At 38.0% G+C, this 16,170-nt stretch overlaps 1 protein-coding gene across 4 annotated transcripts in view; it reads right to left on the bottom strand.

The window, feature by feature from the left end:
• LOC145690777 (uncharacterized) overlaps positions 1–16,170 on the bottom strand; it is a 97,948-nt gene that overhangs the window by 75,753 nt on the left and 6,025 nt on the right. For all 4 annotated transcript variants that reach the window (XR_014132276.1, XM_081766028.1, XM_081766029.1 and 1 more), the window contains exon 2: positions 485–646. Coding sequence is in view for 3 of the 4 variants with exons in the window: in XM_081766028.1 (XP_081622154.1) it covers positions 485–646 (162 nt within the window). In the remaining variant the exon portion in view is untranslated. The remainder of the gene's footprint in view (positions 1–484; positions 647–16,170) is intronic.

Below are 16,170 nucleotides of genomic sequence, written 5' to 3'. Positions count from 1 at the left end.
GAAAAGGATTGTCCTTTCTTTCAGAATGTCGTACGGTGTCTCGAGAAAAATGCAAACGTGATGCAAAATGTTCCGTTATTTTATTAAAAGGCGTCCCGTTTTTAGATCTACCGTCACATAGTATATTAAAAATTTCTTACATGAATTTTAACAGTATTTGGATGAAAGACCAACTATTCTAGAGGAAATTCAGCCATCAAAAGTACAAGAATTTACGATACAATCGATGCCCTTAAATATATTTCCTGTTAAATGTTAACTGACAACATATAAATTAAAACGGGAATAAATTAAATAAATAGAAACTTATTTAGAAAAGCTAGAGACTTATTCCTCTTTTCCTGAATAACGACATAACGGTCGTTAACAAGGCAGAATGCCAAATGATGACAATTTGCCCAGTGTCCCGTTTTTTAAATATAGTAAATCTGGTCATCCTACCGTTACGAATACCTGTTTTAAACTTCCTAAGAGAAAAGCTTACCTTTACTGCCGTTACTTCAGTTGGACTTGTTTGAGGTTTCTTCAGATATCCCATTAACGTGGATTCAGCTTTCACACAATTTTCCCTGAATGAGCAGAAGTTCTCCACCTGATACGCACACTGATGACAAATCATCTTGGGAAGGGCATCATTTTCACCGATCTGCAACAAAAAAATCAGGAATACTATTAAAAGACAAAGACAATAAGGATTGTACGAAATGACACCGACAGGAAAAGAACTCAAGTATTACAAAAACTACATGTACACAAAGAAATTAATATGAACTATACAACTTGACTATCGATTCCCTACTTACCAATCTTCCAGGGCTCATAGTGGTCTGGTCTCTTGTAAATAGTTGAAAAGTGACCAAAAATACACGAAAAAGTGACCAAAATCTCATCATACCCCTTTTTTCCTTTGTTAATTTCTCCATCACCTCTCTCTTTGTTTGCTGTTGTTTTGTTTCATCTTTTCTTCTTTACTTCTTTTTGAGCTTCCTCCTTTCTTAGGTTTTCTAAGTATGCTTTGTATTTACGGTAAGCAGACTTAGCAGATGTAAGAAGCTTCTGAGTAAGTAGAACCAGTTTTGGCCTATTTCCGAATTTCTTCATCCCAGACATTATATTTAACTTAGCATTGAGTTTTCAAAGCCATAAAATATTCAAATTCATCACCTACTCTTAAGAACATGGAAGAAGCATAACACAAGACGAACATGATGAACCACACAAACACACACACACACACAATGTTGATCGGAGCGTTAACTATTATGAGAGAAGACTAAAAGACTATTATGATAGAAGAAAGAATAGACACAGAAGGGTTCTCATCAACCGCACCTTGAGAGCTTAAGCATCCATCAACCATCCACTGTGCTTTAGAAAGAATAAAAGCTGAAGTGAGAATAATGCTGACTGTTTCATATATGATAGCAAGTACTGAAGCTTTCAGAAGAGTAATGAGTTACAAGTCTCTGCCTTTTTCCATTTATGTTTATATTTTTCTTAGAAAACTGCCAATGCAAAACATAAATCACACGAAAAAGTCACTTTACCTCCCAAAAAGTAACTTTTAGTGAAAAATTTGTAAAAAAGGAACTTTTAGTGACCAACTTGAAGAAAGTAACTTTTAGTTAAAAAAAAGTGACTTGCTATGAGCCCTGATCATCTTATATGCGGTGACAGATTAGCTTAATAATGATACACAGGATTAACAGTACAGTAGTAGTTAAAGGTGAGTGTATGACCTTCCCTACAGGTATGTTATCGTACTTTCCTAGTTGTTTTAAGTTAACAGCAATAATTGTAAGATAAAGTGAAATTATTAAAATAGAATAACCTAATACATCCCAGAATTTTCAAACGAAATATACGGGGTCACGATAATGTACTTACACTACACACAAGGGGATAGGGGAGGGCGCGTTTGCTCATCGGCAAAGCGTTCACCTATGATGCATGGGATCCCTGGTTTGACCCCACTCGCGCCAAGTGGGTTTTGTGGTGAGCAAGCATCGTATGCGCGGGTTTTCTAGTGATTCTTCAGTTTTCTTCCGCCTTCATCATCCCACCATTTTATTTATTGTCGTTAGCAACGTTAGCATCAATTCACAATCTGGGACATTAAATACACACAAAAGATGGTGCGAAATCTATTATATCGGTCAGATTACCGTTAACTTTGATGAGACTGAAGAATAAGCGAAAAGTTGGCCAAATTCAAAATCACTCCTCTCAAATGGAAGAAATTAAATGAAAGCTTTCAGTTTTACGTCCCACAGTTATGCCGGTTAGGCTAAAGGAGACGGTGATTATGGGAAATTAATTAAAGGGTCGAATGAAGAAAGTAGGAGTAAACGGGAGAACCCCGAGAAAACCCACGAGCACGATATTTGTCCACCACAAAGTCCACACGGCGCGAGCTGCGATCGAACCAGGGACCCCAAGCACCGGAAGTGACCGCTTACCACTGAGCCACCGCGCCCCCCTCTGAAATGGAAGAGTTCGCCCATGACTATAAAGGGCCACGACTTTCAAAAGTAGTCACGCTTAAAATAATATCAGTAACTGAGCTTTCACAGCAGCATAATGGAATAATGATGAGAACTTTAACTGATTATTGTATCACAAGGGAGAGAAGGAAAATGCTGCACATACAATTTGTCCTCTGTTTATACTAGGGATGGCCAAAATTTTCTGGAATTGGAAATTCCACTTTCTGGATTTCAGAAAAATTCCGGAATTCGGAAAAATCCGAAATTTTCTAAATTCCGATTTTTTTCGACATCGGAATTTTTACTATTTTACTTTCCGGATTCCGGAAAGTAAAAATTCCGGAATTGGCCAACCCTAGTTTTATATTTTATGTTGTTAGTGAGAAAGAAAAGCATTTGGCGACAACTAACGTTCAATTCATTTTGTGTGTTCAGAGACGCATGTAAGTAAACAGATATGGGGCTTTACCGGAAATCTGGAAATCAATATTACTGACAAGGAAAGGACATGAACATGTCATCCGGACATCCGAATCAAGCCTAGTCCATTCGATAGACATAAACAAAGATATGTTCGTGCACAAAAAATTAGGTGCCATGGACAACGGAGTAAGCCCATTAACCCTGTTAGTATAAAGAAAATCGTAGACTCGCAATAAAATAGCTATTGCATCAACACTGTTTATTGGAAAGTCATGGTTTATAGATCATTCTCTTCAGCATGAAACAAGCTTTCCAGAGCTGCTATATATTGGGGCCTATAACGTACTTGAATAGGAAAAATTGGGGGAATGTCGGGAAAATTCCCTCCAGAAATCCCTTCCATCAACTTAGGACCCCTCTGGAGAGGCTTCGGGTAAAAGCACAAATCAAAATGTATCTCAATAAATAGTATAGGGGATAAGAAATGTGTATAAGCCTACAAGTTTTACACGGAATACATATGAGGGAAAAGCTTGATACTAATACAAGCTTTCCCCTCATACGTTACCGCTTTGCGCTGTTGCGAATTAAAGATGGTCGCGCTGCTCTGTGTGCATCAAAGAACAGCGTTTATTTTTTAAGTGTACCCGAGCGGAAATTCATACGAGACTTTCAGCACAATACGGGGCAATCGGTAGATTGAACAGTCCAAACACGGTCGAACGAGCGTGAAGGATGAGGAAAAAAAAAAAAAAAAAAAAAAAAAAAAAAACAAACAAACGAACAAAAAAAAACAGGGCGTTCAGCTACAACAACAACTGATGACATTATTGAACAAGTTCGGGCTTTGATTATGAATAACTAACGAGTGACTGTTGATGAAGTGGCAACCCGCATGCAGGTTAGTCATGGTTCTGTATATGACATAACAGGCCCAACTTTGACAAAGTCTGTGTTAGGTGGGTTCCGAAAAAGCTCGAAAAAGAGCACAAGCAAAACTGTGTGAGAATCTATCAGCAACTACTGGACGACCGTTATGCTAACGAAGGTGAAACGTTTCTGGATTCATCACTTTAAATCAGAGAGCAAACATCAGAGCATGGAATGGAAGCATCCCGTATTTTCCGTCAAGAAAAAATTCAAGAGACAACCTTCGGCAGAGAAAATGATGCTCAGTGTTTTGGGATTCACAAGGACCAATCCTGGAACACTACCTCGAAAAGGGCTCTAAAATAAGCAGTAAAGTGTACAGTGATATGCTGGTAAGCAAGTTAATACCTGTAATTCGTAGTAAAAGTAGAGGTAAATTGTCAGAAGGCGTTCTTATGTTGCATGACAATGCCCACCAACATACCACCGCCCACACCGCATAAACTCTTCAGACGCTGCGTTTCGAGGTGGAGCACACTGTATACAGTCCCGATCTCGTCTCATCGGATTACCATATGTTTGGTCCACTTGAAGATGCTCTCAGAAGCCGCCGATTTAGCTTCGATCAACAGGTGAAGGAAGCGGCGGATTGCTTTGCAACCAAAAATCTATTTTGCAGAGGGCATCAGAAAGCTTGTGAAACGGTGGACCAGGTGCATTGAAAAGCAGGGTGACTATGTTGAAAATTATATAAATAATAAGACTGTATTCTTGTGCTAGTAAATAATAAAAATTGACTGCAAATAGTTAGATTTACCCTTGTAGAAAGCAGCTATACTTCAATAGTAAAAGAAAAGATTCTGGAATTTTCAGTGCAAAATTGATTATAGACTCATGTAGATGGTTCGCTTCTAAGTTCGGAATTCGATTTCATTTTAGTTCCTGCTGTTAACAGGGTTCATACTAAAATTCTGATGTTGATTTCTTTGCATTTCCATGATTAAGTAAATTTTTGATAGAAGCGTGCTTTGCTAGCGATTTGGTAGCGTCTAAACCGAACATAGATATTTTTGCTGGTGAATTTTGATGATTTGAGAACAGGATCCTGAGAAGAATATTCGGACCCAAGAGGAACGAGAATGGGGAATGGCGGAAGCTTCATAACGAGGAACTACATAGATTTCTTTGCATTTCCATGATTAAGTAAATTTTCTCTAACTCGCAACATATCGAACACCATCATTTATGGTTAAGTTAAAAAAAAATATATCAGTTCAATGCTTTCATTTTATTTAAATACAGTATAAACTTCCTTTCTTATTGTAAATACTGTTAAGTACTTACGAGTCACAAGTCCTCTATTTGGAATACAGTAGAACGTAGTATTAAACAATAACTATACACAAACGATGTTTTGAATATTTCAGAATTCTGAACGCACCCCCCCCCCCCACACACACACAAAGTAAATATATATCGGCCAATCTAGAATAAAGTAATCCTGTTACACTAAAAATTTAAATTAGTCCAAATACAGGGTGTCTACTAAAATTCCAAAATGAAATTTCGTGACTTTTTCGTGACCATTTCTTTACCAAATCATAAAATTTCGTAACATTCTCAAGAGTGAATTTGGGTACGAATTAGGCAGAATTTTCATGCATGTGATAGAAGCGTGCTTTGCTAGCGATTTGGTAGCGTCTAAACCGAACATAGATATTTTTGCTGGTGAATTTTGATGATTTGAGAACAGGATCCTGAGAAGAATATTCGGACCCAAGAGGAACGAGAATGGGGAATGGCGGAAGCTTCATAACGAGGAACTACATAGTTTATACGGTCTACCCAACATTGTTAGGGTAGTCAAGTCTAGGAGGCTTAGGTGGGCAGGTCATGTAGCTAGAATGGAAGAAAGTAGAAACGCTTTCAAAGTCTTGACTGGTAGACCCATAGGAAAACGACCATTAGGAAGACCTAGGCGCAGATGGGAGGACAATATTAAGATGGATCTTGCAGAGATAGGAATACAAAGTAGAAACTGGATGCAATTAGCTAAGGATAGAAGTCAGTGGAGAGCTTTTGTGAACGCGGCACTGAACCTTCGGGTTCCATAGGCCATAGAGTTAGTTAGTTTAGTTAGAATTTTGATGTTTTGTAGAACTAAAGTTTTCATTCTGTACTTATATTTGTACAAATAAAAAAAAAATCGTGACCCAAAAGCTAAATTTCTTGACTTTCAAGACAGTTTTCTGATTTCGTGACTTTCGAGACCGATAGACACCCTGAAATAATATTTAAGCAGCAAAATACAGAAGGTTTATGTCTCTAGTTTGATAAACCAATCTAAAAATTTAAAACTGTGAATGATTTTGTCAAGATTTAATCATGTTTGTATGACACTAGTGAAAGGTCAGCGTTATCAAAGAAAATTAAGATTGATTCGGGAACGCTGGGTGGAACAGATATTCATTTTCTTTCCTTCAAAACAGTATGGTGGCAAGCAGTTGTGTTAATAGTGGCTTCACCTTGAAGTGTTAGAAAATTGAGTTGAATTATTGTAAAATTTACGCCTTTTAAAGTGATCTGTCTGTCCGTGTCACACCCGGAACCAAATTTTATTAAACGTTTCGTTTACTAGAAAACAAGTAATTACCTTAACAGCAAAATACGTGAGAATGAGTTTTATGACGTTTCAAACCTACGTCAATGTCTATTATTTCTCTGACCATACTGTTAATTGTAAAATAAGGGTTCCGGATGTGACCAATATATTAAGTTTCGGGTGTGACATCTTTATTCTATGCGCTTTCTTTCTGTTATTCATAAGATTGGAGAATAATTTGAAGTCTGAACGATATAAACATTCGAAATAAACCCAATCGCGATTTTTGAGGGTATTTATTATAAGTGTTTCATATGGATGGGTGAAGATTTCAGGTCTCCGATATTAAATTATTGATAAGTTTCAGCGCAATATTAATGTAAAATAGGTTAGACACCGGGCTGTTCTGTAAGGTGGGCTTACGGAGAGTAGTTTTTCTTCAAACTTGTACATCACAGCAACTTGGTCCTTCTTCGCAGCATTCAACGGCAAAGAATCAGTTGACGGAGTTGGTGGGACTGTTAAAACATCAGTTTGAAAAGCTGTTCGTTCAAAGAAGTACAATGTTGATGACGCAAATTCTTTTACAGCATATGCCAATGAAGTAATGAGAGATGTTTGCTACATTCTGGTTGCGAAGAAATTCAACTCTGCAAGCCGATATTCAATGAACGCTGGAAGAATCTGCACCCAACCGAAGGTTTGAAGTCGCTTCTTATGTTCTACAGCAACAGCAAAACCTCTTTTACTGTAGAAAAAACTATTAGTTCCCCACCCAAAACCCTTGATGTTTCTATCAGCTCTGGTGCAGGTCCTGGGTTCGATCCCAGCTCGCGCCAAGTAAGCTTTGTGGTAGACAAACACGTGTGCATGGGTTTTCTCGGGGTTCTTTCGTTTCCTCTTACTTTCTTCATTCCAATATTTAATTCATTTCTCATCACCGTTTCTTTTTTTTTCTTTTTTTTTTTTTTAGCCTAGCCGGCATAACCGTACGACGTAAAACTTACAGATTTCATTTCATTTTCTTGTTCTTCCATCAGAAATATTTCGCCTTTGGACCTCGCAGATGTCTACTTAGATTCTAACGACGAGTCAAGCGCTGAAGTTGAATCCTCTTCCATTCCTTGAGATACTAAAATAAGTGAAGACGATTTGCAGGCAGGGAAATTCGTGATGGTGGAATTGCATAGTGACAAAACTAACACAAAGTAAAAAAAAAATATTTGCACTTGCCAGTCGGGCGTGTCTGAAACGAAAATGATGAAAGCGATATTTCTTGAACCTTTTTGAGGATCGCATTCGAAATACACTGCTGGTAATAAAGAGAGGATGATTCTTTTTAAATGAAATTAGAAAAAATAATTTTTCCCGAAAAAATAATTTTTCCTCCGCAAATTGAAATGCAAGGCTTACACAGAAATGAAAATGAAACGAAATCTTTAAGTTTTACGTCTCACGGCTATGCAGGCTAGACTAAAGGTGATGGTGATGATGAGAAATGAATGAAATGAAGAAAGTGGGAGAATCCCGAGGAAACCCACGCACACGGTGTTTGTCCACTATAAAGCTCACTTGGCGCGAGCTGCGATCGAACCAGGGACCGCAAGCACCGGAGGTGAACGCTCTACCAGTGAGCCACTGCACCCCCTTTGAAGTGGATAAGTTTATTAGTCATTGAGGTATGAAGTTTTCTCTCAAAGCTGTACTCACAAGCAGGCCATAGTAAAAAATGTTTATGAGTAATCTTCTCAAAGTTCCGTAACCTGTATCTCCGAAACAATACGAGTTAGAGAAGAAAAAATTTAGATAGGTAACCTCATGAAAACTTGAATCTGTGGATTCAAGGCCCAAGTGAATTGACATGAAATGATCCAATGAATCTTTGGATATAGTTGTTAACTACTTCGTACTGAGTTTTTATCATCTTACTTTTTTTAAAATTTACATCATAACTGGATCAGGACCAATGGTGGCTCAGTGGAAGAGTGCTTACTTTTGGTGCGTGCGGTTTTTAGATCGATCCCTGGCTAAGATTGTGGTGGACAATATCACGTTCGTAGGCTTTCTCTGGGTACTCCCATTTCCTCTCACATTCTCATTCTATCAATTGTTTCATCATCCTTCACTTGCCTTAGTCTACAGGATAAAATCGTGAGACGTTAAACTTAAAGATTTCATTTTCCATTAAGCGTAACTGACACCAGTTTCCCACAGCTGTACTAACTGGTCGAAAGAACTCCCCGTGCGAGTAAAGTATACGGGCATATGCAGTGTTGGCACTCGAGCGTCACAAGGCAAGCTCACCTTGCCCTTGGGAGTAATAATTTCAAGCTACTGATCCCACGGTAAACCACAACCCGGCAGCTGTCTCTATTGTGGCAGGGCCTTTGGCAATAGCTCCACTAACGCACCACATTCAATGGAATTTAGCAGCCCTTCCTCTGCATGAGACATATTTCTTGATCACAGAGTCTTTAGATTTGATGAGTCTTTTGATTGTGGAGAGAAGTAAATACTTTAAGCTTTGCTTCCCCCGAATATACTCTGTGCACTAAAGATGGGAGGGATTCAGTTGCAGGACCCTAATCTCTGGTGTGTGGGATCCCTGGTCCGTGCCGAACTCACGTGAACAAACACGTAAGCGTGGGTTTTCCCGTATCCATCCATTTTCTTCGCTATTTCATTCATTATTATCATCACTGTCACCCTTATCGTCCATAATCATGGGACGTTAATTTAAAAAAAAAAAAAAAAACTGATGAATGAAAGTGAATGAGTATGAAATTGGTGCGATAAAAATGTGCGAGAACCTTCCCCCCTTCCTAAAAAAAAAAAAAAAAAAACGCCCGTGTTGTCACTACAAAACTCAGATTGCCTAGAATCCAAGCAAGGACTCGTCGCGTCAACGCTCTACAAATAATATTTAACTACATGGCAACCAGTGCTTGGAAACACATGGTTTGCCTTTGTCTATTTATTGCTAGCTGTGAGTACTTTCAAATCATTATTTTGTTGAAGGATATTTTTTAGTGTTATGTGTTGCAATGCAGCTAGTAGCCCATTTACCTAGCATAACTGGAAAGGGTCATGAAGCCAGGAAACCACAGACAAGACAGATAGCCAGTTCTTTCCTTGTGCTTATGACGAGTTTATGAAAAACTGAAGATGATGATTGATCCTTATGACGAATTGTTATATGGATGTTTTGCCGAATATTTTCTTCCTGATGAAGGGAAATATTTTAAATTGTATTTTAAAAAAAGCGTGCGTCAATAGTTGCTTCTTAAATTATTTTCATTTATTTATATCTGTTCCGCCGCCAAGTAGTGAGTTAGTGTGTGCAGGTGAATCACTAACACATTAAAAATCTTTGTGAAGCCGCTCTTTATTTACTGTCTGGTAGTTGATGGCCACAGGATTAGTTACCGAAATCATTCAAGGAAAATAATCGTCTGATTAGGATTCCCAGAACCCGTAAGTTAATAGTTGTTAATTTTTTAACAAAATGTGCCGAATTATTTCTATGCTAAGGTATGAGCACATGCTGTTTACGCAGAATCAAATGCCCATGGTCTTTAATTTTAAATGTGTTATTTATTTCAAGAACTCTGTATTCTATTTATTATTATTCTGTAGTAATTGAAAGTATTCGTGAAACCTTTAATATAATTATTTATTTATTTATTTTGACTTATTTTACATGTCGAGGTTAAGGCTATATGTAGCCTTATCTACCACCTAAACATGTTATATTGCTATTTAACAGTTTACTGTTCACTCGTACTGCATACATGTTGGCCACCATCGGTTCCATTGAAAAGTGGTCAACTTACAGAAAATATGTGTGACTGATTAGTGTATTTTTAGAATAGGATTTCTAGTATTACTTGATCGTAAAATTTTAATAAACAATGGCACGACAGCTATTTTAATATATATATACTTACTACTTACTTGTTATTTGATTTACTTTAAAATAGTAAATATTATTTCGGGGGGCTTAAGCTCGGAAGCTCCCTTAAATACGCCACTGAGAGTAATCATGACAATATACGGTAATAGGAAAATACGTATCTTATCGTGGTTTATTCTAGACATATTTCTTTTATTCTTTTCGGCACATATGCACATTCTAATTTTGTAGTTCTTGCATAGTAACCTCTACCGCTTGTTAATGAGCCATAAATGTTTCCCTCGGAGCAAAAGCTGTTTTGAGAAAATCTTAAGGGAATTCATATCTTACAACCGCCACTACCTTTTGACAAGCTGTCAGGTGCCAACTGTTGACAATTAAGATGGTTAGCTTTCACCTTGAATTACTAAAGCCACATTGCCACGTTAGAAGAACTTGTAGCTGTCATTAAAAAAAATCTTGAAACCCTACCATATTTCACCATGTACACACAGTCTTGAAAGGGTCATAAAACATTTTTTTTTTTTTTTCATCTTGCAGGGAGCTGAACGATGCGCAACTTTCTGGGGCGTCTTGCTTGCCACCTCCTATCGTCCTCCCGCTGACATAAAACAAAAACCAGTTTCGCCGCTTCCGAAACAACGGATTCTTTTAGACAGGGAGGGGAAGTGCGTCAAAATACACGTTTTTAATGACGAGGTTCACTCTTTGTCCACTAGAGGCAGTGCCGCATGTGTGGAGAAACCATTCTTGCTTTCAAGAAGTTGTAACATTAAAGAGTAAATACAAAGATCGGGTTGCAATTTTTTTTTTTTTTTTTTTTATGGCAGCTACAAGATTCATTTAACGTGGCTTAAAGCTCCCCCACTGATGAAAGGAGCCGTTATAGTTAAAAGATTTTACCAAAAGAGACAGGGTAAACAAATACGTACATTCATTTCCTGGATTCCTGTACGTGATTTTTCTTATTCACATCTTCCTTCACCATCCCATTATCAGAGTAGCGTTCTGGCCATTGACCTCCAAGAACAAATCGTGGAAATCCATGATACAGAACATCTGCTTTGGGAATACGAAAGAGTTAAGAAAAATAACAAAGCGGTATTTTGCGTGGCCAAGATACGCAGGTAAATTTATCATTATCGTTATAGCGTAAACATTGGTTCAATGCGGCTAACTTCCAAGATAGACACGAGGCAAACTTACAGAGTAATTAGCAACCTATGTCTTATAGGAAAATGCAGGTTCAAGACGAATCAGGCCAACATAAACAGGTAGCCAACTTAACAGGTTTTACTGTATTCTGTTACCTACTAATTGAGTTAGATATTCAAGGTAGCGGAAGAGCGCATTGAGTCCCACGAACTACGAAATTTTACATAATTTAATGTTCTTTTTTTCTTCCTTGCTTAGAAATTAATGTCTGAAAGACGAAAAAAAAAAAAAAAAGATACTTGTAAAATATAAAAAAAGCTTATACGATCAGTTTGAACGCTACCGAAGTTATGTTCTAGTTAACAACGTCGAATATAATATTAACTCTAAAGCATGATATATAATCAGTTCCTTTACTTTCGAGGGCTAAAAATCATTCCGTAATCTATTTGTTTTGACAAGTTTTGTATTATGATCGAGAAAGCTAATACAGGATCTGTATAAAAGGTAATGACACAATTTTTTTTTTCTGACGCGACTGTGTCGCAGCGCGCTCGCTCCAGGTGAGTTTGATGGTGTGGGGAAGTAAGCTTCAAAACGCCCCTAGCGGCAGTCGCCTACGAGTTTCCGTGCGGGTCGTATCGTAGTTCAAGTGGACCTCTGTCTATATACTTGGTCGAGGCTTTAAAATGTAACGTTTTATCGAACAGCGCTATGCCATTGTTATGTGTGGAATTTAGAAAATCGGTTACGGAGACTTTTGCCATGGTCCAGCAAGTATTCTAGTGAGAGTGAAAGCTTATCAAAAACTGCTGTTTTGAGATGTCACAAGTGCTTCAAAGTTAAGAGTTAAAAGTGTGGAAAAACAAACCCCGCCAGAACCAAGGAAGATGTGCAACGATTGCGTGATGTGTTGAACTCAGACAAATGGTTAAGTGTTCGAAATGTTACGGTAATAATCATTATGGACTACTTGATGAAGTTCATGACTGTTATGAATGATCGCAGACCGCGTAGGAATTGATAAAATGATTGCGCAGACCATCATTTCCCTGGATATCCAGATGAGAAAAATCAGTGCTAAGCTCGTCCCGTAAGTTTTGACAGACGACCAAAGCGCGATGAAACAGATCCTGAGTTTTTGGATATGGTAACCGCCGACGAAACATGGGTGTTTGAGTACGACCCAGAGACAAGAGGCCAAACCACCAAATAGCACACAGCAGCACCCCCCCCCCCCACAAAAAAAAAAACCTTCAATGAGCAGGTCGAAGGCCAAGGCCATGCTCATTGTCTTCTTTAAAGCCAAGGGTGTAATCCATTATGAATGTGTACCTGAGAGACAGGCCGTCGCGGGTGCTTTCTACGTGGAAATACTGAAACGACTGAAGGGAAGGGTCAACAAGTGAGGGCAGACACTGCTGCCAACTCGTAGCTGCATCATAATCCACCAATCCACATCTGTTTCGTCGTCAACAATTACCTGGCCCGGAACGGCACTGCAACATTTCTACAGCTCCCCTACAGTTCTGATCTTGCCCCAGCGGACTTTTCTCTGTTCTCCCGAGTGAAGACAGTCCTCAAAGGACACCGCCACGGGAACGCAGCAGAGGTTAAAGCATGTTCACGCATTGCTCAAAGTATATTCTGGGAAAGTTTCCAGGGCGCCTTCCAAGCGTGGAAAACTCGTTGGTAGAAGTGTCGACGCCCAAGGGTCCTTGTTTTGAAGCATATTAATGGTTTGTAGCGATATCTTTAATGCATTTTATTCTTTGAATTTGATCTCATTATTTTTTACACAAACCCTGTATGTCAATGTACAATTCGCGGCAAAAAACCTGCAACATGAGCATATAAGTTTATTGTGAAATGACGAAGTCTTTTGCTCCAATATAAGTTTGCACGGGAGGAGGCTGAGGTTTATCCTGCCGTGATTCGTTCCACTGCGACGTTATGTTCATTCCCTGTGCTATAAGGCGTAGTTTCACAATAAATTACATCTTCATGTTGCAGGTTTTTTGCCGCGGATTGTACAACTAAAGTCAAACTCACTTTGGCTAGTCTGTCATATCATTTATGTAAAAGTTCGTAGCAGTTTAGCTTAAAACTGTAGTGATGATCTTTGCACAGCAAAAGCTGCACGAATTTCATTATAAAACTAAGCTTATTGGTATCATACAGATCGTTTCATGTGCATGAGAGCGTTGACACAACGAATCTAGAAAACACGTCAAAGCATTGAATAGACTCGCTGTTTAATGTGTATTAATTGATGCTAGATGATAAAATGCTGCGGACTGAAATTACGAATTATAGGAAAAATAGTACATAGTTAATCAGCAATTCCGACGAGTTATATGTAGCTTTGATTGTGTGTGTGCGCGTGTAAATCTAGAAGCAAACTGCAAGAACTGACATAAAAGTTACGATGTTATTCCGAATATCCTGCCCGCTGATTTTCAGCATGGTAAAAAATGAAACCAAGTATGGCAGTAAACTATAGTTAAAAGGTTAATTATTTGTTTTTAATATGAATACAAGCGTTGAGAAATTATGTCTTCATTTGCATAATATTCTGGTTAAATTCCGGTAAGCTCCGCAGCGGCGAACGTTTACTTCGTTCCGAAGGGACTATATTGAGGAAATAGAGAATTTGAGCGGAGGTTGTGATTTATCCGTTCTTAGAGTGCGTTTGTTTTACCTTGGCACGCTTCCCGCCTAAAGAATGGATCTGTCTGTATTGTATTATTGACACGCCACGGTTAAGTTGACAGTTACAATACGCTAGGAAACACAGCAAAACGTGACACCACTCACAAATCACTGTAACACGCCTATTCGCGTGTAGCAATTGAGCACTTCAAACATTCGCCAAATAGCAATGACCTCATTTGGTGGGCTGGTTGGCAACTAACGTCACCTATACGATAAAAGCAATAAGACTTGTATTGGATTAAAACGTTCACGTGAGTGCTAGCGGAAAATACTTTAAAGGCCAACCAAGTGCACTAGCAGAAAGTGTAAGAAGATAAAACAAACGTACTCTAGTTTTATACAGCCAAAACTGGCAATGCCTTTGGTGCACAGTACCTCTCCCCGTGAGGTCGAGATACAAATCCCGTTGTATGACAATTTAGTACAGGTAAAAGTGATTTGTTGGCAGGGTTTGAAAAAAAAAAAAAAAAAAAAAAGTGGATTTTATTGAGCAAAATTGGGTTTTACTGGGTTTTATTAAATTTTGTACGTATATTTAAAGCCATATCTCTATTTAAAATACCATTTAAGTATACATGTTCTACTGTACATATGAAACTATGGAATCCCCTTGTGAGACAGCGGTAGTTCACATCTGTCGCAGGTTCCTAGTTCAATCCCAGCTTCCTCCAGGTGAGTTTTGTGGTGGACAAACATCATGTGCATGGATTTTCCAGTCCTTTCGTCATGCCATCATTATTATCCATATCATCAAAGTCTCCCTGGTGCATAATCGTGAGACATTGAACTAAATTTAGAAATAACAAAAAAGAAAGAAAAAATGACGCACAAGGAATCCGTGAAGTCCCATTCGCGTTTCGTGGCACAATTTTGTACCATTGACAAGACACTCGCTTATATTTCGATTTCTAGAAAGAAAGAAGTACATAATTTTCTAGATTAACAAAGAGATGGATAAGTTTACGTAATACAGAATAGGAATAAAATTCCCTCTTACAGTTATGATTCAAATCCCTGAGCCAACCGTCAAGAGTTTCACTCAAAACATGCCAGGCACATGTACTGGCATAGTATCTCAAGTTCACAAGCCAGAGATTAAAAAAAAAAAAATAAATAAATAAAATAAAATAAAATCGAATGGATGTTGTTTTTCTACAAGAAATAAAAAGTCCTATTTTTGTGTATTTTCTCATTTTCAGTTGTCAAATTGGTTTCTTAGAATAGATTTTACGATTAAAAAGATTTCGTCACATACCATAATTGTACTGTGCTTCACATACTCCATCAGAGATACAAGGAGAATTAGGCAGTTAAACGATCTGATTGTTGTTAGTGTTGAAAAGATAGAGGTGTATCTTTAGTAATTTCCTTTTTTAAGTGAAGCGTTCTCGATTTATTTGTAATTAACTGACATATGGAGAAAGACATTTTGTCTGTTTATATTAATATACACAAATATACGCAATAATTTTGATTCCAAACTATCTGAAGTGCCCGTTCTTTGCACGGGATGAATTAGGTTCAAGGAAAATGTTTGAGCCTCCTCTTCCCCTTCGGATACGCATATCAATGAAAGTGTACTAAGATATTCTATTTCTCGCATGAATTTTTAACCCTTTTCTCCCTTAAGATACGCCCTTTAAGGAAAGGTACACGATAATATCCCAGCTTGAGGTAGGTACTATGTTCTAAAACTCATTTCAAATTGTTCAACCATTTTATTATTATTATTATTATTTGCCAAAGTTCCAGATACAGCAAGGCAGCCATTTTACACTGAAAAAGGCAGCCATTTTTCCCGCGACGCATCATAAACAGACATCGTCGATTTAAATGTGAAGAAAGAAATTATAAAAAACACCCTCTTTCTTCCCTTAAAATTGAAATTTTCGAAAACAGGACGTGGCGTGTCACTTTATTTTTAGTGAGGTGTTTATATACCGAATTTCATCTTCCTAACTTAGCGTGCTCACGAGATACTGAAATTTTGAACTTCCTTTACTTCC

This window comes from Thermobia domestica, chromosome 7 (genome assembly GCF_964235325.1).
Source record: "Thermobia domestica chromosome 7, izTheDome1.hap1.1, whole genome shotgun sequence".
Lineage (NCBI taxonomy): Eukaryota > Metazoa > Arthropoda > Insecta > Zygentoma > Lepismatidae > Thermobia > Thermobia domestica.
The sequence above is the reverse complement of the archived record's forward strand: the minus strand, read 5'-3'. Positions and strand labels throughout refer to the sequence as shown.